The following is a 21,352-nucleotide window of genomic DNA, read 5'->3' on the forward strand; positions in this document are numbered from 1 at the left end:
CAACTAAGCATCATAAATTCGTATTCCGAGCCATACGGCAAATTAAAATCACACACGTTCAACGAAATCTACCCCCTTCTAGCGGCATACCCAACATGTACATACCTCAACAGCATTTCAATTGCATTGACGTAAACAGTTCTACAGAACAAAAAATCAACAATGGACGCCTTCTTTGACTGCGACATTTGTCAAGGATCTTCATATGGTAAACAACCCAGCAGATGTTAATTTCTTGGCGTTCGTGTTTTGCTTAATTTTTCCACGATGGATGCGAAAAAAGTTTGTAATACAACGGACCCAAAAAACTATTGCCGTATATGCGTGATAGAAGTGAATGATCCCATGGATGAATATTATCCCTTGCACGAAGCACTGAAAGAAAACGTTACGATAAGCTTGCAAATCGTGCTGGAGAAGTTATTTCCAGCTGTGTTCAATGAGGCACAAGTACAGCACGACTACAGCAGGAACTGGCCAAAGGCGGTATGTCGAAAGTGTAAGCTGAAAGTGCAAGATGCATATGAACTGTACGAGAGCTGCCTTGATAGCTGTAATAAGCTGCAGAAGAAAGTTTTTTGCAAAGAGAATTTTATGGAAGAGGTTGCAATCCTTAATTCTGTAGTTTGCGATGTGGATGTACCGACGGAAGTATTCGTTAAATGTGAGCTTGTTTCAGAAAGTGTGGAGGATCCACCAGAACTCCTTATCGTTTCACGACGATCCGGGAAAACGCACAAAACTGAAGTGAAGGAAACAGCGAGACCTAAACAAACTTCCGCCAACATCAAGGAAGAAATGAATGAGTTAACAAGCGAAGAAATGGGGGACGAAAATGATGCAGAATATCTTGAAGAAAACAATTCTGAACAAGAATGGGAACCACCAACACGTAAGAGCAGAAAACCTAAAGCCACCAAACAGAAAGTAGCAACAGTTTCACGGGAACGGAAAAGGAGAGAGAAAAAAACAAAGGCCAAGCAGCAGGACAAGGAACAGGAAGAACCACTGGAATCCAGTACGGAAATATTTCGTTGCCAGTTGTGCAACGGGCCTACATATGCATCGCCAAACGAGTTGACCGACCACTTGAAGGCGGAACATTCGGGTCAGATACGATCCTGTGACAAGTGTCCGAAGGTTTTCGTTAGCGAGCAAACCTTCCAGCATCATCAGTACTGTCACGCTACGGGACGTTCGTTCTTCTGCACGTTTTGTGACAAGGGTTTCCAGACGGAGCTTCTTCTAAAGAGTCATGTTCTGTTTCATACGCAAGACACGAAGTTTCTGTGTGCTATATGTGGGAAACGCTTTGCAAATAAAGGGACTCTTCAAATGCATATGCAGCTGCATGACGATAAAAAATCCCACCCTTGCAGTTTATGTCCGAGCCGTTTTAAGACAAAAAGTAAAGTATCTTGTGGGTTAGATATTATGCGTAGTGATGATGATACAAATTTTGTTTGTACTTTACAGCTAACTTAAGTGTTCATATGCGAACACACACGAATAACAAGATTTACACTTGTGCGACTTGCGGTTCACAGTTTAACAAGCATTATTCGATGGTGAAGCATCAGATAATTCACACCGGTAAACCAATAAGGCACCAAGTTCTGGGGGATTTTGATTGATTGTAACACTGTTTTGTTGTTTTATTTTAGGAGAGCGTCCGTTTGTGTGTGATGTATGTCCCATGAGGCAAGTGTTTAATTGAATGAAAATATATCTTCTTCGTTAACGAAATATTGACTGATCTTCTCATTTACAGATTCGTTTCGCCGTACCATGTGAAGCGCCACATGCTCACGCATACGGGAGAAAAGCCTTACAAATGCAGCTACTGCGATCGTAGCTTCGCACAAAGTAATGTTTTGGTGATGCATATGCGAACGCACTATGGTACCAATACGTACCAGTGTGATCGTTGTGACGCATCCTTTCGGCTGCTAAAAGATCTTCGGAATCACTATAAAGAGCATTATAACGAAAGTGAGAAAGGTATTGGCCCTTCGCCAGTTGTGGACGATAAGGATATTCGTTTCAGAAGCACGGATATACTGAAGTTACGATATCGGAAAGAAATGAGTAAAACATTGAGTCTTAAAAGAGAGGCAGACGAAGACCCGGATGCCAATTGCTAGCAACGAGACATGTTCCACAAATAAGTTTTCACAGCAAGGGAAAAAGTATTTAACTTCAAACCTGTGAAAGACGACCTCAGCGCAAATTTACAACTACCCAGGATAATAATGTATTGGATTGCAGTTGACAAATTATAATGTTGGATCTCATAATTTAAACAAACTACTTGATCCAATCATCTGGTAAAATAAATTTAGCTAAGCTGTTCTGCAGGGAATAAAAACCACGTAATAATATTCTAATCAGTATTTCAACATCGACTGGTCAACATCATATGTGCGATAGTTGAAACGAGGATTCTCAACGTATCTAGAAATACATTGTGAAATGTTCTGCAACAGAAATATCAGACATGTGACAATCTACATTATCTATTTGAATTAAAATTACATTGTGATTCTTTGCAGCAAATGAAATAAACTCATAACTATTTCAAACTTATTTTCTAAGGCATACCTTGTATGTACGTTCCGTTGACGAAGTTCCCTCAACGACTGCTGTCAAAGTTGATGGCCCAAAAAATCCCAAATCAACAAAAGATGCCTGGTTCGACTGTGGGATTTCTAAAACATTGTGGAGTAAACAAACGGGATCGTGTTGCTTCGATAGCTGATTGTTTCTCGGAGTGCGTGGATTGCTGGATTGTTCAACGATGGATGTGGAAGAGGTTTGGCATTCAACAGATCTATTAAGCTGTTGCCGCATATGCGTGGAACAAGTGGATGAATATTTTTCCTTGCACGAAGCGGTCGATGAAAATGCTACGACAAGCTTGCAGATCGTTCTGGAGAAATTATTTCCAGCTGTGTTCAATGAGGCACAAGTGCAGCACGACTACAGCATGAACTGGCCAACGGTGGTCTGTCGAAAGTGTAAGCAAAAAGTGCAAGATGCATACGAACTGTACGAGAGCTGCCTTGATAGTTGCAATAAGCTTCAGAAGAATGGTTTTGGCAAAGAGAAATTTGACCAAGAGGTATCAATCCTGCATCCGGTGGTTTGCGATGTCGGTGTTCCGACGGACGAGTATGTTGAATGTGAGCTAGTTCCCGATAGTGCGGAGGATGCAGAAAAACACACTAGCGTTTCCAGATCCATGAAAACGTGTAAAAACAAATCGAAGGAAGCAGCGCGACCTAAACAAACATCTACTATCAGTGAACACTCAGACATTAAGGAAGAAATAGTTGACGAAAACGATACAGAATTACTTGGCAACAATAATACCGAGCCTGATTGGGAACCACCAACTCGTAAGAGCAGAAAACCAAGAGCCACTAAACAGAAAACAGAAACAGCTCCACGGGAACGGAAAAGGAGAGAGAAAAAAATATCAGTTAAACAAAAAAATAAGGAACAGGAAGAATCACAAATATCAAATGTAGAAATATATCATTGTCAACTTTGCAACGGACCTACGTATACATCACCAAACGAGTTGACCGACCACTTGAAGGCGGAACATTCGAGTCAGATACGATCCTGCGACAAGTGTCCGAAGGTTTTCGTTAGCGAGCAAACCTTCCAGCATCATCAGTACTGTCACGCTACGGGACGTTCGTTCTTCTGCACGTTTTGTGACAAGGGTTTCCAGACGGAGCTTCTTGTGAAGAGTCACATTCGGTTTCATACGCAAGACACGAAGTTTCTGTGTGCTATATGTGGGAAACGCTTGGCAAATAATGGCAGCCTTCAAATGCATATGCTCCTGCATGACGATAATAAGTCATATCCTTGCAGTTTATGTCCTTGTCGTTTCAATACAAAAAGTAACGTATTATGTGGACTAGATATTATGCGTAGCGATGATAGTATTAAATTTAATATTTTTATTTGTATTTTGCAGCTTGCTTAAGTGTTCATATGCGCACACACACGAAAAACAAGATTTACACTTGCGCGACTTGCGGTTCACAGTTTAACAAGCATTATTCGATGGTGAAGCATCAGATAATTCATACAGGTAATGGAAGAGGGAGTCAAACGATGGTTTTTTTTTGTGTATTAATATATATATATTGTTTTATTGTTTTAGGAGAGCGTCCATTTGTGTGCGATCTATGTCCCAAAAGGTAAATGTTAATTTCGATGGAATTTTAAATCCACTTTTGACGAAATATTAATTTGTGCCTTCTCGTTCACAGTTTCGTTTCACCGTATCATTTAAAGCGTCACATGCTCACGCATACGGGAGAAAAGCCTTACAAATGCACCTACTGTGATCGTAGCTTCGCACAAAGTAATGTTTTGGTAAAACATATGCGTACACACATCGGAGACAATCCGTACCAGTGTGATCGTTGTGACGCATCCTTCCGGCTGCTGAAAGATCTTCGCAACCACTTCAAAGAACACTATGTCGAAAGCGAGAAGGGAATTGGTCCTTCGCCGGTGATAAACGACAAGGACATTCGGTTTACTAGTACAGATATTCTGAAGCTACGATACCGTAAGGAGATGAGTCAACTTAGTCTAAAGGGTGAGGTAGGCGAAGACACGAGTGGTTCGGTGGATTAGTTGTATGCGGAACCGATCATCACACGACAGGTTCATTACTAGATTTCATTCGGATTCCGGAGCCGGTTCGGTTTTACAATATATCTTGTACCGTATACCGGTATGATAGTTTTAATAGGTATTTACAACAAGAGTATGAAGCAAGTTCACTTGTACTAGTGGCGACGATAAGAGGTGTTGTAAAGAAGGAGCGGTGTATAAATCGTTCCACTTCTTATATCATCAGTCAAATGTTGATAGACGTGCGATGATATGGTTTTACTTTCCTATTTTTGGTCTGTGTGGCTCAGACTATATAATAACAGCGTCTTGCGCCTGGGGGCAATTGGAGGAGCGTAAACGATAGGGATGCGGAAAAAATACAGAAACGAAATGAAGAACGAAGTAGAACGTAGTGTACGCAGTGAAAGGCGTTTTCAGAATAACTACTTGCGCAGTTAAGTATACACTAGTAAAGCGTTGTATCGGCGCAAGCGAGATTAGTATGCTGCTGCGAGGGTATTAGTATGCTTCAATTCCAGAACTTCCCTGGGAGATAGAATAAAAATGTGTTGGTTTTCTAAGTGAGAATGAAGAATGTTTTTCCTTGGTGATAATTATAAACATCGCTACACCATCATGCTCATTACTAACGATTACACAAAGAAATGGAACACGCAAGAGTCTTAAAAGGAAAATTTGAGTGCAATCGGTCAATTATTCCCGAAACTTTACATTCGTGGCAAACCCAGTTATCTATGAGGAACACCTTGCCCGATTTAGTTTGGTTGAACACTAACAGGCGCTAAAGTAGTGGTCATTTTCCTGTTCTTCTCAACAAAGGGGCTCATTCCGAGCTTGACCTGCGGTGTTTTTCATTGGTAGGGTCAAATTCCACCTCTACCGTCTGGATCGGCCCCGCAAGCTTGGAGCAACCAGCAGGAAGGCCATCGTTGCAAAAGCGCGAATCCTTCCGGCAAAAACGCCGTAGTGCTCTGACAATCGGTGAGCATCATTGTTGTTCGGTGTTTGATGGTATCGGGACCAGCTACCTTCGCAGCCGGTTGGTGCACGAGGAAAGCCGGTCAACAGTTTGATACAGTTGACACAGAACACGGAACAGTTTGAGTTGAAATATCACTTACCTATAGTAAATAATTGATGGCTTGCTGGAGCAAAGCGTAACGGAACATGTGGACTTTAATTGTGTACATTCAGGGTTGTAACGTGTGTCACACCAGCACACTATAAACCTTGGCATTGTGTTTTGGCTCCATCGTGTTTACAAATAAACAGAGTATTGGTGTCCCAGGCATTTCGCTGGGATAAAATCTTATACACAAGTTCAATTGCCGATTTTAAACAGTTATTTAGAGTGATATCGTCTTATACAATGGACATAGGAAACAGTACCGATTCGAAAATACTGCTAGACTGTTGCCGTATTTGTGTTTCAAACTGTGATGCACTAAACTGCATTCACGAAGGGACAGACCATGTAAGTTCCCTTAGCTTACACTGCATGTTGGTAAAGCTGTTTCCAGCTGTATTCAACCAGGAACAGATGCAGCATGACCGCAGCATCAATTGGCCGACTGCCATCTGCAAAGACTGTAAATGCAAAGTGATTAATGCGTACGACTTGTATGAACAATGTGAAAGGAGTAGCTATTTGTTGAACCAGCAACAGCTCACAGTGATCAGTGGCGGGTTGGCAAACGAGGAATATTTAAACAAGCCTTCGGACGGAGTACCACTAGTAACGGAAGAAGTATGTAATCTACAGCTCGTTAAGCATGACCACGACATGATTTGTCCATCTACAATATCTGGAAACAATAACTGTAACGCATACGACGTGTTGCATGGGAAATGTGTGACGGACATCGATATGTCGGCCCAGCAACAGCTCAAAACGGGCGGTGTTGGGGTAGCAAATGCAACGAAAAAAGAATTTTATACAAATGTCCCGTTAGAGGAAGTACCACTGTTAACTAATCTAAATCCTGTTGAAGTACAGTCACCCGAGGAGCAAATAGTGGTTGATATAATTTCGGAAAATACACGAGCGTCCAAAAGAATAACGCCCAGAAAGGAACAAAATGTTGCGCGAATTGTAACGAAAAGGAAACGGAAGCAAGTCATAACTAAGGAAGCAAACGGTTCCGAAGAACATAAAATGAAAAAGGTAACAACTGATGAAAAACGATCAAAGCCCCAAACCGACGATGGCCTTCTTTCGGATGAGAAAAGCAAAGAAAACTTCCATTTGCATCTAGGCAGGCCCAAAGCAACCCGTACACGTTCATCAAACGTTAAAAACAACAAGCTGAAGGAAGCAACAAGTCTAGAACCAAAAGTCGATTCACCAAAAACATCACACGTGGAGGTGGAAGAGCTGGAGACTAAAATTGATTTGTACCATTGTTTGTTTTGCGATGCACCGACATACTCCTCGCCCATGAAACTTACCGAACATTTGAAAGAAATGCATCCCGATCAGATTCGTCATTGTGAACACTGCCCGAAGGTGTTCGTGACGCAAACCTCCTTCGAACAGCATCAATACTGCCATGCAACAGGACGATCCTACTTCTGCACATTTTGTGACAAAGGATTTCAAACCGAGAAGCTGCGTAAGAGTCACGTACGAACTCACACCCACCGATTGGACTTTTTGTGTTCCCATTGCGGCAAAGAGTTTAACAACAAGAGTAATCTGCGCCAACACATAATTGGGCATTCGGGTGACAAACCGTGGGCATGCAATCTGTGTCCTTGTCGCTTCAGCACAAAAGGTAATTGGTTCATTTTTCTGCATACTGGCGAGATTGACAGGGCTTTCCCTTTTGTTGCAGGTGGATTAACGATACATCAAAATACACACACAAAAGTAAAAGCGTTTAGCTGTGATGTCTGTGGATCGCAGTTTAACAAACATTACTCTCTCATTAAGCACAAACTGATTCATACTGGTGAGGAGTGCGTTAGTAATTGTCAAACTATGTACTTACGATCGTTTACATTTTTATTGCAGGCGAACGTCCGTTTGGTTGCGAAGTCTGTGGCATGCGGTAGGTATCATGGTGAGGCACTAGTTGCAAGCATTATCTTATGAATGTAATTTCAGGTTCGCCACGAGTTACATGGTTAAGCGGCACATGCGCACTCATACGGGCGAGAAACCATTTAAATGCACTTACTGTGAGCGCAGTTTTGCACAGAGTAACGATATGGTGAAGCATATGAAAATACACGTTGGCAATAACCCGTATCAGTGCGATCGTTGTGACGTATCGTTCAGGCTGCTTACAGATCTACGCAATCACTACAAAGAACATTATAAGACGGGCGAACCTGGCCCTAGTTCATCGCCTGAACATGGTGGAGGTATACGCTTCACCAGCAGTGACATTTTGAAATTAAGATATAAAAAAGAAAAAGGAACGTTGGGTAACGACCATCGAAAATCTACAGGATCGGAATTAAGGGAAGTGCCAAAGTTTGATTTATGATCACCATCACAATAAGCGGATGGTTTCGATCAGTTTGAGTTCCGGATGTAGGAACCTTTGACTATACAATCTACATGTAAAAGCTATGAGGCGGCTGACCCGTAGACGGAATTGATTGGAACTGAAAGGAAAATGCCGCCTACAAAATGTGAAATTCTTGAAACTGTTTGTGAGGTATGCAATGTCGAATAATTGCCAAATTATTGGAGCCTTGGCTATATCTATGTCATGCACAAGAAACTAGAGATAGGATAGAGTGCCACAAATGAGAGGATATTATTGTATTGGTTAACATCTAAAAGATATGTTCCTCAATTCTTCAATATGGAACGATTCCTTTTGATATGCAAGATAGTTGTGAAATATCAAAAAAGGATTCTTAATCTATCCTGAAATATATTATGAAATGTCCTGAAACAGAAATATCAGATATCTCGACAATGCGCACTATTTATTTTTATTAAAAAAATAAGTATGAAAAAATCATAACTATTTCAAATTTATATTTCAAGGCATACCTTGCATGTACATATCTTTGACGAAGTTCCCTCAACGACTGCTGTCAAATTTGATAGCCCAAAAAATCCGAAAACAACAAAAGACGCCTGGTTCGACTGTGGGATTTCTAAAACATTGTGGAGTAAACAAACGGGATCGTGTTGCTTCGGTAGCTGATTGTATCTCGGAGTGCGTGGATTGCTGGATTGTTCAACGATGGATGTGGAAGAGGTTTGGCATTCAACAGATCTATTAAGCTGTTGCCGCATATGCGTGGAACAAGTGGATGACTATTTTTCCTTGCACGAAGCGGTCGATGAAAATGCTACGACAAGCTTGCAGATCGTTCTGGAGAAGTTATTTCCAGCTGTGTTCAATGAGGCACAAGTGCAGCACGACTACAGCATGAACTGGCCAACAACGATATGTCGAGATTGTAAGCAGAAAGTACAAGATGCATACGAACTGTACAAGAGCTGCCTTGATAGTTGCAATAAGCTTCAGAAGAATGATTTTGGCAAAGAGAAGTTTGACGAAGAGGTATCAATCCTGCATCCGGTGGTTTGCGATGTCGGTGTTCCGACGGACGAGTTTGTTGAATGTGAGCTTGTTCTAGAAAGCGCTGAGGTACCGCAAGAATCACTTACTGCTTCTCGAAGATCCGTAAAAACGCGCAAAACCACAGTAAAAGAAACATTGGCAACTTCAACGAAGCAAGTATCAATCACCATTAAACATGAAAACAAGGAGGATGTGCCCATAAAAAAAGAGCTAATGGACGAAAATGATGCAGAATATCTAGAGGAAAAGAATCCCGAGCCTGATTGGGAATCACCAAAGCGTAAGAGAAAAAATGTCACATCTGTTAAGGTAAAAACATTAGTGGTTGCTACTCGGGAACGGAAAAAAAGAGAGCAGAAAGTAGAAACGAACCAGAATGATAGTGCGGAGGAAGTATTACTGGAATCAAAGATAGAAGTACATCCTTGTCAACTATGCGATGGGCTTACTTTTGCGTCACCAATCGATCTGTCCGATCATCTGAAGGCGGAACATTCGAGTCAGATACGATCCTGTGACAAGTGTCCGAAGGTTTTCGTTAGCGAGCAAACCTTCCAGCATCATCAGTACTGTCACGCTACGGGGCGTTCGTTCTTCTGCACGTTTTGTGACAAGGGTTTCCAGACGGAGCTTCTTCTAAAAAATCACCTTAAATCACATACGCGAGACCCGAAATTCCTGTGTTCTATTTGTGGAAAGGGCTTTGCAAGTAAAAGCAGTCTGCAGAAACACATCATATTCCACACAGATAGCAAATCTTGGCCTTGCAGCTTATGCCCATGTCGTTTCAATACAAAAGGTAACATACGCGTGGTAACCTGTTTGTTTGACGTTTAATTTATTGGATTTATTTGCAGCCTGCTTAAATGTGCATATGCGAACACACACGAATAACAAGATTTACACTTGCGCGACTTGCGGTTCACAGTTTAACAAGCATTATTCGATGGTGAAGCATCAGATAATTCACACAGGTAAGGCAGGAAGGAATCAAGTTCTGGGGGATTTTGATTGATTGATTGATTGTATTTCGTCGTTATTTTAGGCGAGCGTCCGTTTGTGTGTGATCTATGTCCCATGAGGTAAATATTAATTTCGATGGAAATTAAGTTATAGCACCACCGTAGACGAAACATTAATTGGGAACTTTTCATCCACAGGTTCGTTTCCCAGTACCATGTGAAGCGCCACATGCTCACGCATACGGGAGAAAAGCCTTACAAATGCACCTACTGTGATCGTAGCTTCGCACAAAGTAATGTTTTGGTAAAACATATGCGTACACACATCGGAGACAATCCGTACCAGTGTGATCGTTGTGACGCATCCTTTCGGCTGCTGAAAGATCTTCGCAACCACTTCAAAGAACACTATGTCGAAAGCGAGAAGGGAATTGGTCCTTCGCCGGTGGTGGACGACAAGGATATTCGGTTTACTAGTACCGAAATATTGCGGCTAAGATTCCAAAAAGAAATGGGTCAAAGGGATAGTTAATGGGGTTTGTCGTGGAAGATTGCTTGGTATACGGGTGGGTAGAAGCATGTACTATTTAGCATGATCGGATCGTACACTTTTTGCAGGCTGCAACTTTTTCCACCTCAGGAAAAAAATTGGTCTATTGTGTTAGTGTAACAAATTTATTATTTATAGATGAACCGTTATCAGAAACTGAATTTAGAAAAACCACACCAGAACCATTTGTTGGTACAAATTCTTGGGCCTTGTATTTTCATTCATAATTCTTCATTTTTAAACGGTACCATTGAATAGTGAATTCTCCTTCCGGGCATACATGTTTCAGAAAGTGAGTTCATGGCTTCCTCATACAATCAGTGGATTGTCCGCGATGACATCACAGCTGTTAAAATTATGCAGATTATTTAAAAATAATGATTGAAATTCGAATAATTAAGCACCAACTGCAGGAAGGCTATATCGATATTAATGACGAATATCCAGGCCGAGGACAATCCAATACTGATCTTAGAAGTAGATGATTCTGCTGCGATGATTATTCCGGTGGGCATCATCATCGTCACCATCGCAAGCATGGACTGCGTTCGTCGGGACTGGAGAGTCTGGTCGTGTGTTCCAGTTTCGTTTGAGAAGCATCGCTAGAACTTTTTTGAATATTGTGCGGTAATGTATTGTGATGTTAAAACATTCTAGTGAAATAAAATATTTACGAAAAGCACCATTTTTATTAATCTTTAATAACTTTGAGAAATAATTATTATGAACCTTGGCAGCTCAGAGCTGTCTGAATCTGAATTGTACGAATAGATCTTCTTCGTACGTCTAATCGTATACCTAGTAATTGTTCTAATCGGTGTACTTTTGGCGATTTTGTGCCGCCAGGGAAGTCTGCCACTCCTGATGCAGGAATTGCTTTGTCAACTGTCAAAAAGCCGGTCGTTTTCAGCAAGCATTCAGCGCGAATGACAGCAGTTTGCTTTGCTATCCTTTTCCAAAAGCCATGTCTACACTGCTGGAGTTCATCAGAAGACTTTGATGTAATAAATAACCAAATAGTTTATTTTTTACCAGCAATTGCAAAAAGTTTCTTGCCGTAACTTTTGGTGCATTAATATGAATGCCGTCGGTCTTAACTTTAATTTTCAGCTGTGATATCCTACTGGCTGGAAATGATCGTGCAGTGTAGACGCGGCTTCATATACGAGATTGTTTTCGCTGCATTCATAGACTTCATGTCAAAACTACCAAACAGAAGCCAAACACCGTGCACGAAAGGAACGGCCGCCATCCTCAGAAAAACAGATTGCTCAGTATGTGGTGTGTTTTTCCAACCCAAGATTAAAGAATCGTAAACCTAATCCGGCCAGTTGAAACAAACTGTATTACCCATTCGATACGATGGGGCGTAAGCGCGGATCTGGAACAAAGATGCCCGCTGGAGGAAGAACGATGGAGTTGGCCGGAGAATCATCCGACAGTAGAAGCCGCAGCAGTGATAGCGGAGGACGTTCAGAATCCGTCACGCCGGTGCAGGAAATTTTGCTGTCCAATGTTGGCCGTGGTCGTAAAAGGGGCAGAGGTGCGGGTCGAGGCGGACGTGGACGAGGTGCACGGAGTAGTACAATCATGCAGAGCGTGGAAACGCCCGTGTCGCAATTAACCGGAGAACACACTTTCGGTGACGGTGATGACCAGATGGTGGAAATGATTGAGATATTGGACGATGAGACGAGCAAATCACTCGAAGGAATGGACGAACATGATTCGGTTGTTGTGCAGGAAGAGATCACGACTGGAGCGATATCGGAGGAAGTGCAGCTGCTAGATTGTGAAGCAATTGAAGGTGAGACAATTGTCATTACAGAGGAGACCGTAGTAGACGATGGAACTAATAGAACGGTATTGGTGGACGGAGAAACGTTGGTGTACATCGAGGACGAGACTGCCAGTGGTGAAACCGACGCAGCAGACAGTGCTGCCGGTACGAGGAAATCGAAAAGGCAGGTAAAGGCAACGAACAAATTCCGCGACTTTGTTGTGGATGCTCTCCTGCCGATGAATCAGGTAACGTACACATCCAACTGTGATGGGCCAGCAAGTTCTTCGAATTTATCGACGTTATTCTTTGCACAACAGCCCGTGCGTACCTATTCCAGCGTCAAGTCACCGAAAAGAGTGCCGTCGATAAGTGGAGTACAGCCAGGAACAAGCAAACAGCACCGAACGTCCATTCCAAACGTAACGCCGTATGAAGTGGTCAGCGATGTAACACCGACAACATCTGCGGTTCGTGTGGGATCGACGAGTGCCAAAAGGGGTAGAAAAAAGCGATCGGTCGTTAATACCATACTGGATATAGCAACCGTTGATCCAACCGATGAGACCATTCAGCTCCCGCAGCCGGAAGAGAGGAATAACACATTAATCTCACTCCGGATCGATGGAACAGTGTTTGGCGATGACGATAGTATACATAGCTCCAGCTCGCAGGAACTCAGCGAAACGACCCTTCCCGTGAGCACCGGTGCAAAGGGTAGAAAGCCACGGGGAGGTTTGACAAGCAGTGAATCTGAACGTCCTGCTGGTTCTACGTTCATCAGACGATCGTATAAAACTTCTCACGCTGCAAACTCTCTTTTAGATGCGAAGTTGGATGATTCTGCTGCCGATATGGAGTCGATGATATTTGAAGGCAAAGATCACCAAACGGCTAGCGTTCTTGAACCGGTTGTAGATGATGACGATGTAATTGTGCTGCAAGCTGATGAAATTATCAACGATTCGTTGGAGAGACCGACGTCCGGTAGAGGTAGTCGGGGCGGACGTGGTAGTCGTGGAGGACGTGGATCGCGGGGTGGTCGCGGTAGTCGCGGAGGTCGAGGAAGCCGTGGAGGACGTGGAAGCCGGGGAAGAGGAGCTACCAGAGGAGTAGGAACAAGCAGAAGTATTACTAACGATGAATCGTTGGATGCGGGTGGGGTTGCTGATGTAGCACCAGATGATACAGCATTGTCGAAGAAGGAGTCTGCAGAGATTGTGACTGTTGCTATGGAAAATGTTCTCGAGTTACCTCAAGCTCAGAGTGTATCGATTGTATCAATGGATGAACAGACTTTGATGCAAAGTGAACCTATTCAACCCTCACTAAGTGATGGTATCCAAGCAAAAGAAACTGCCGATAAAGTGTATCCCTCAATCGAGCCCCCAAGTGTATCCCCCAAAGTGTCTTCAAAGGTCACATTTGTAGAGCCTGAGGCACAGGTTGAAAGTGCAAATATCGAGAAGTGTATCGAAGAAGAGGTTAGCTTATCTCGGTCATTGCCATCAGACGATCAACTGGACCATATTAAGTCTGAAAAATCAATGGAAGAACAAAAGTCAGATGATGTAACAAAAATAGAATCAGATGCACACGATCTGACAAAAGAAAGACAAACTGTAAATCAATTATCATCGGATCGGGTCATCGCTGGGGATGGAGACAAATGTGAACGAGAGGATCATTCGCTTAAACAAGAAGTAACCAAAAAAGAAAAGCGAGAACAGGAGACGAAGCCGAGTGATGTGGGAATAGCAAAAAAGAGCCCAGGAAAAGAACGGTTGTCAAAGGATTCACCTGCTAGCAAAGACAAACATCGTTCAGAAAAATCCACTCATGATGAGGAACGTCCACGCGACCCTCGTAAAAAGGAAAAGAAGCGAGTGGACGAGGATAGTCGTAAGAGAACACATTCGAAGGAACGCAATGATGATAAACACGATCGACGTCACGGAAACGATTCGGGACGTACAAAAGATGATCGAAAATTAAGCTTCGAAAAGGTATCTTCGGATAAATATGGTGCGGAGCGAGAAGCGAATGTAAATATGTCAACGAGCGAAGAGAAGGCTAAAAAGAAACATGGGGACAAGAAATCAACCGAAACAACAGTTATTGCGGAACCGAAGGATACGAGCGGTTCAGCAGAAAGCACCTCGAACAGCAAGAAACGTTCCTCGGTGGTTCCACCGCGTCCGGATAAACCTAAAAAATGCTTTGAATCGGAACTGATCGCACTGGAACTGCAACCAATATCGCGTAAGACGACCGATGATTCTCGCCGACGCGGAGAGACTAAAGAACGCGATGACTCTTCGTCTTCATCTTCATCGCATCGCAAGGAACATAAGCATAGCAAGCACAAGAGCCCGAAGTCATCATCCTCCTCCGAAATGATGCCGCGTAAGTTGGAGTTTGGTGCGGGCGGAAGTAGCAGCAACCAAAAATCAAATCGTCCGAAGGCAGAGGAAGAGAAACATCGTGCCGAAGCGGATAGGGAACGTAGTCGGAAAAGCATTTCCGGTGGTTTTTTGCAAGAGGAAACCCATCGCGATCGTTCGCTAACGAAGAAATCCAAATCGAAAGATAAAAGAGATTCATCCAAATCGAAGAGCGTCGAAGTTCCTGTGGAAAAAGCTACTGCTTCGGTAGAGAAACGCGTTATAGAAAGTCCGCATAAGAAAATCGAGGAACAAACTGTTGCGCTAGCACCTGATAATATCCCGAATGCAAAGCAGCTCGCTGATATTCATAGAACATCTCCCGAAGCGCCCAAAATCGTCACAAAAGCATCATTAAAGATGTACAAAATGGAGGAAATCGTAAAGGCAACCGTAGAAACAGATCAGGCGCCGCCACCATGCTTAACAAAGTCAGCAGAAAAAGCAATACCTGAGATGGTCGAAATGAAGGAAGAGGAGAAAGAAATAATTCTTTCGCTGAAAGAAGAACCACCAGCCATTGAGCCGGTGTCAGTAGAAAGTAGAGTAGAGTCAGAAGAATTGAAATATCCCATCACAACCAAAGCGGACATAGAGGAGGAAGAAATATTCAGTGAGGCGGAAACACTACGCTCGGATTCGATGGCAGGATTGTCGGACAACGAAGGCACCTTCCTTTCCAGTGGTGGTTTGCCATCAGAAGATGACTCCGGTGTTCGTAGCAGTGCTAGTTCTCCGTTTGAGTTGATGTCCTGCGAAGAAACGACTCCAGCTAGTAGTGGGGCAGTACCAACGGTTCAAGCAGTTCGCGATCAGGACCGTGACTCACAGCGAGTCGACAAGGTACGATTAGTGGAAAGTTACATTGATGATGGAGTTATCCGCCGCTCTACACGTATCAAGACGATCAGCTCGCAGAAACAACGCACGAGTGGTCATGGTTTGGTGCGTGATAAGGACAGATTAATGAAGAAATCGAATATTTCGATTGGATATGACGCGTATGCAGCGCCATCTGGCGGTATTAGCGATGTAGGATATTCGATGGGGGAGCTGGGAATGCAAGGCGGGCAGCTAGTGCCGGGTGGTGGCGCTGGTAGTGCTAGTGGTCCAGCTTGGCCCGTCATTGCCAACGAAGGGGATAGTGTAAATGTCGAACTTTCGGAAGAATATTTGCGCGATATGGAAGAAAAGCTGAGTCGATTCGAGACGATACGCGAGAATATCTATCACAGCGATCGGATTGTGAGTAAGGAAGCGAAAAAGATGACCTGTGATTGTTTTCTCACGTCGGAGGAGATCGAACGGGGTGAACACGGGTGTGGAGAGGACTGTCTCAATCGGTTGCTGATGATCGAGTGTGGATCACGCTGTACGGTTGGAGACCGGTGCACAAATCGTCGGTTTCAGCGACAGGAGTACGCTCACTGTCAGGTGTTCCGCACGGAGAAGAAGGGCTTCGGCATACAGGCGAGTACACCGATCGCACCTGGTGAGTTCATCATGGAGTACGTGGGGGAGGTATTGAACAGTGCGCAGTTCGACGAACGGGCCGAGGTATACTCGCGTGAAAAAAACAAGCACTACTACTTCATGGCACTGCGGAGCGATGGGATCATTGATGCCACCACCAAGGGCAATATCTCGCGGTTCATCAACCATTCGTGCGATCCGAACGCCGAAACGCAAAAGTGGACTGTTAACGGTGAGCTGCGCATCGGTTTCTTTTGTACGAAATACATCCTGCCCGGTGAGGAGATCACTTTCGATTATCAGTTTCAGCGATACGGACGCAAGGCGCAAAAGTGTTACTGTGAGGCGGAAACCTGCCGCGGTTGGATCGGCGCGAAACCAACCGGAGAGGGAGCAGATTCGGACTACGAAGAGGTTGACGATGATGATGAAGAGGATGAGGGTGAGGAAGAGGACGAGAGCGAAGAAGAAGGCGAAGGTCAGAAGCATGATCAGGATGGAACGGCAGCCTTAGATGGGCCAACGGTTCAATCGGGTGGTAAAGCCTCAAAAAGTGCTCTTGTAACAGCGATTAACGAACGAGGGGACGGATTAAAATCTGAGCTAGAATCGGGCATTGGATCGACCGCGGTAGCAGCCACGGCGCTGCCAGTGAAGGCGAAAAAAGCGCGCAAGAAACGCACAACGATTCGCAAGAAGCGTCGTCTCGAAATCCACGAGGATCCAGATCTGGATGAAGAAATTAATAATCTGCTAAAGACGGGACTCAAGAACCAAGCGCACACGCTTAAACTGTCTCGATTGATGGTGCGCGCGAAGGATATCAAATCGCGCAGCAGACTGCTAACGTTGCTTCAGAGCGGTGAACTACCTTGCCGTCGTCTGTTCCTTGATTACCACGGGTTACGATTACTGTACGGTTGGATCTGCGAGTCAACCGAATCGATCGAAGATCTCAAGTTCCGCATACAAATTTTGGACACACTAGATGGGCTGCCCATCTCTAACAAGACGATGCTGAAGGACAGTAAAATACTGCACACTGTAGAAAAGTGGGCCCGTGTAGAGAAAGGAAAACATCCGGTCGGACCCATAGAACCAAAGGAAGAACCTGTGCCGATTGCGCTGACGGTTGAGAAGAGCGAAAAGGAAGTATCGCGTACTAGTTCACCGAGTGACAATAGTAATGGGGCGGGAAGTGATAGCAGCAACCAGGCAGCAGCCGACAGACAACAGCAAGCATCGAAAAAGGACGTGCTTGGAAGTGTGGAGGTACTGAAAAACATGCCCGAACTGTTGAAGCTGGCTGATTTGGGGAAGTTGAAAGAGATTATCAGCACGTGCGATAAGGAGGTGGAAAATAAGGAGAAAGCAGCTGCTGCGGCCGCCGCGGCTGCTGCAGCAGCTGCGTCAACCGCATCAGATTCAATTGCCGCTAGCGTCCTGCTGTCGGACATCAAGATCCCCGAACCGGAAGACGAGAATGCGCCGGAAGAGCAGCGTCTTGGCACGCAGATTCGTATTCTTTGCTGCAAGCTGCTGATTAGCTGGATGAACTTGAAGGAAGTGTTCCGCATTCCGAAGAAGGAACGTATCGAGCAGATGAAGGAGCACGAACGGGAAGCGGATATGCGGTACCAGGCATTGGGATTGGAAAGTGATGAGAAGGATGACAAGCACCACCGTCATCGGGATAGCCGTGGATGGGGCGACAGCCGTGGATTGCGTGGAAGTGAACCCAAACGGCGTCGCTCACTGGACGATCGCGATGGTCCGTATGGGTTGAACAGTAAGCTAAAGAGACCGCCCCCGGGTGTGCCCGGTGCGGGAGGCTATATTCCACTCAAACAGGACAACCTGTCCAAGCAGCAACGGCGGCATCTATTCGAGATGAAAGTAGCCCATGAGGAGGCGGAAAGGCGCAAAAAGGAGATGTGGATGATGCATGAGAATGCATGCTTACGATTCGGGCTGAATCCGCACATGACCGTACCGATGGACATCCCGGTGCGCATGAACCCGGCTACCGGTGAATACTTTTCTGAGGACGATCGTCTGCTTCCGACACCACCCAGCCATGCGTACTTCAAGATCCAACCACCGCCGATGTCGACGAATCCGGACGATTATGAGCTGCCTCCGATGAAGTTACCACCCTACTGGCGCTTTGCGATTGATCCATTTGGTCGGATTTATTACTTTCACGTGAAGGAGCGCGTCCCGCAATGGGAACCACCAAAGAAGCCGGGTCGAAGCCGGGTGGGTGCCTTTGCCGACGAGGACTTTTCGATAAGCTCGGACTCTAGCACGACCGACACGTGTGATTCGAGCGAAGAGGAATTGGCCATACAGCTGGAACAGTTGCTGAAAAAGAAACGCAAACAGCAGTCTAGTTTTAATTTAGGTAAGGTTCATTATACCGCAAACAATACAGACAAGATACGGGTAATGTAATGAATGTAATATGGAATTTTCCAACAGATGATGTTTTAGCGAAACCGGACGACATGAATGACGATATGTCGAAGGTGTCAGTGAAGCGCGAATCCGGCGAAGGTTCACCGCAGATGCTAACGCTGGAGGAGATATTTGGGGAAACTACTACGAACACCAGCACGCCCGATGAAGCCACCTTGCAACAGCTGCTTCCAAGGAGGAAAAAGAAACACAGCACAAAACTGGTACAGGCGCGCATCATTAGTGTGAGTGTAACGCGGCGTTTATTGCTTGCCTTTGCACGTAGAGCTTATATTTGAACGTTATCCTTTACATTTTAGCCCCGAACGGAGGAGGACAAGCAGTATGGCCAGATGGAAATGAAGCGGTATAAAGAAACGAAGGAAAAGCTGCGCAAACGTAAGGAAGAAGCGAAGCGGTTACGGGCTCGAAGCGTGTTCTCCAAATCACTTGCCGATAATCCGTTTGGTGGTCCGCTGGACAAAGCATCGCTGGCAGCGAGTACGACAGCGACGGATGTAGCCGGTAGCAGTGGCATCGGTGTTGGCGTAGGTGTCGCCGGTGATGGTTCGCTGATGGACGATGATCTTGTCGTTTCGCACAAGATCGTCGAGGACAAGTGCATCGTGGATGAGCTTGATATACTGACCAAAAAGAAAAAGATCTCACCGTACGAAGAGTGGAAGAAGGTACAGCAACGGCTGGGCAAGAAGCGCAAATCAGCAGAAGAGACGAGCGAGAGTGCGGTTGGTAGTGGTGGTGGTGGTAGTGGAGGAGGAGGCGGTGCATCTTCTAGTGGTGTGGGAGGAGTGACACCTGTGCAGAGTACCGATGGCTCAAGCACATCCGCCGCGGCGTTGGCCAAGCTGGCGAAACGTAAAAAATCGAGTAAGGGTGATTTGAACAGTGAGGAAGCGAAGAAAATTAAGGAAAAATTCCGTGTCGACATTGCCGGCGTGATTGTGCAACACCTCAGCAGCTATCGGAAGGACAACTGTCCGTTGGGTCGTATCACCAACACGGAAGATTTCAAGCATCTTGCACGAAAGGTAAGGATATAATACTATGCTTAACCGACGACCACCGCAATGGAATGCATTTAAAATTGATCATTTTCATCTTTCCTTTTCCAGCTAACACATTTCGTAATGTTGAAGGAATTAAAGCATTGTGACAATACTGTGCACGAACTAGAGGTGACGGATTCCGTTAAAACGAAGGCCCGCGAATTCATCAAGAAGTACATGGCCAAACATGGCCCGATTTACGTTCGTGGTGAAAACGAGCCGGATTACTCAAATGTAGCACTTTAATGTTAAGGAAATGAGTAAATGTGTTTGTCTTGCGGAACCCATAATTCCTTGTTAATTTCTAAGTTTCACGCCTGTTATGGTGTTGATCAATAAAGCGCCTGATACACCTGAGTGTGGCTATTAGTCACCCAAAGCATGGGCTAGAGTAAAAAGTTGTATAACCAAACATGCAATACTGACGCTTTCAGCTTCAATTTATGAATTGTGATGTGCATCATATATCTGAACTGATTGAATTCGTCCCAATAATTTCAAACTAAAATAAAGAACATGTATATATTGTAAGACGCAGTTTTAGATAACGTTTCATGATGTTGGCCATAGCTCTACTGTTATTGGATAATGTAAAATGTCATCATTTGCAATATAAACTCTGCCTAAAAATGAAAAGCCAGTGGTTTGAAGACCGTCCTGGTAGTACTGTATTTTTATTAAAACCGGTATTTTCATGAGGTATATATTCTAATCATTTATACATTAGTTTCTCTATCTGGTAACAAGACACGACCAAACCTAGGAGATTTTACAGGAACTAACTGATGCCGAGTTTTCCTTCGCAACCATTATTTCTCTGTTGCTCTGCAGTTGAGAAAAATCGTGTTTTAATTCGTTTTTGGGAACAATAAATGTGCTGGCTCCGTTAAGCTCATTTCGTATGGTTGCGAGGGGTATTGGGATATATTTTTTCAAAATCGAATGAAATATCCCTCCCAAAAGCACTGTTATACAGATTGAATGCAATCAAGCAGCCGACCTGTCAAATGGCTTGTCAGTTACGGGCGAAATCGTAATTTCCGGGCGAAAATGGCAAACATAAACGTCAACGCGTGCCGTCTCTTTCAGGTTCTTTTTCCGGTCGGCCATCAGTGCCAGTGAAACGCATTTCACTAAGTAAGTAAAATCGGCATCCAAAACGCTGCAAAGCACAGTAAAATCGAGTGGAAATGAAGGGAATATGATAGCGAACGGTTCGATGCGTTAGAATCTACCCAGAAATCATAATATTTGGGTAATTTGTACGTGAAAAAGGAGTGTAGAAAGGTTGCGTACGGTGTTGTTGAGGGTTGTTTGTGGTGACACTCGTGTGTGTCGTCGGCAATCGCGTGTACCATTCGGTGTTTAGTTTCCTTTACACTCGGTTTTTGCAATGTGCGACGA

The 21,352-nt window shown here is 44.4% G+C and overlaps 2 protein-coding genes across 2 annotated transcripts; both read left to right on the forward strand.

Annotated features, from left to right (window-relative positions):
* The first annotated feature begins 267 nt into the window (after positions 1-267).
* LOC128718754 (zinc finger protein 845-like) lies at positions 268-10,709 on the forward strand. Its single transcript, XM_053812373.1, has 12 exons — positions 268-1,408; positions 1,477-1,593; positions 1,665-1,701; positions 1,772-2,143; positions 4,290-4,629; positions 6,008-6,571; positions 7,145-7,277; positions 7,341-7,439; positions 8,845-10,014; positions 10,073-10,189; positions 10,261-10,297; positions 10,376-10,709. The coding sequence occupies exons 1-12, from the start codon at positions 268-270 to the stop codon at positions 10,707-10,709; spliced, it is 4,461 nt and encodes a 1,486-aa protein (XP_053668348.1).
* A 1,380-nt stretch (positions 10,710-12,089) lies between these two features.
* Positions 12,090-20,194, forward strand: LOC128714956 (probable histone-lysine N-methyltransferase CG1716). Its single transcript, XM_053809841.1, has 5 exons — positions 12,090-12,755; positions 12,828-18,828; positions 18,906-19,126; positions 19,202-19,930; positions 20,015-20,194. Exons 1-5 carry the CDS (start codon positions 12,090-12,092, stop codon positions 20,192-20,194), a joined length of 7,797 nt encoding a protein of 2,598 aa, XP_053665816.1.
* The last annotated feature ends 1,158 nt before the right edge of the window (positions 20,195-21,352 follow it).

Source organism: Anopheles marshallii, chromosome 2, assembly GCF_943734725.1.
Source record: "Anopheles marshallii chromosome 2, idAnoMarsDA_429_01, whole genome shotgun sequence".
NCBI lineage: Eukaryota > Metazoa > Arthropoda > Insecta > Diptera > Culicidae > Anopheles > Anopheles marshallii.

Excerpts from the sequence above, each read along its gene's own strand:
- LOC128718754 (XM_053812373.1), top strand. The coding sequence starts at position 268 with ATGGATGCGAAAAAAGTTTGTAATACAACGGACCCAAAAAACTATTGC. Across the intron at positions 1,409-1,476 it reads GAGCCGTTTTAAGACAAAAA|CTAACTTAAGTGTTCATATG; the intron begins GTAAAGTATCTT and ends TGTACTTTACAG. Across the intron at positions 4,630-6,007 it reads AACTTAGTCTAAAGGGTGAG|TTATTTAGAGTGATATCGTC; the intron begins GTAGGCGAAGAC and ends GATTTTAAACAG.
- LOC128714956 (XM_053809841.1), top strand. The coding sequence starts at position 12,090 with ATGGGGCGTAAGCGCGGATCTGGAACAAAGATGCCCGCTGGAGGAAGA. Across the intron at positions 12,756-12,827 it reads CTCTCCTGCCGATGAATCAG|CCCGTGCGTACCTATTCCAG; the intron begins GTAACGTACACA and ends TTTGCACAACAG. Across the intron at positions 19,127-19,201 it reads TACAGGCGCGCATCATTAGT|CCCCGAACGGAGGAGGACAA; the intron begins GTGAGTGTAACG and ends TTTACATTTTAG.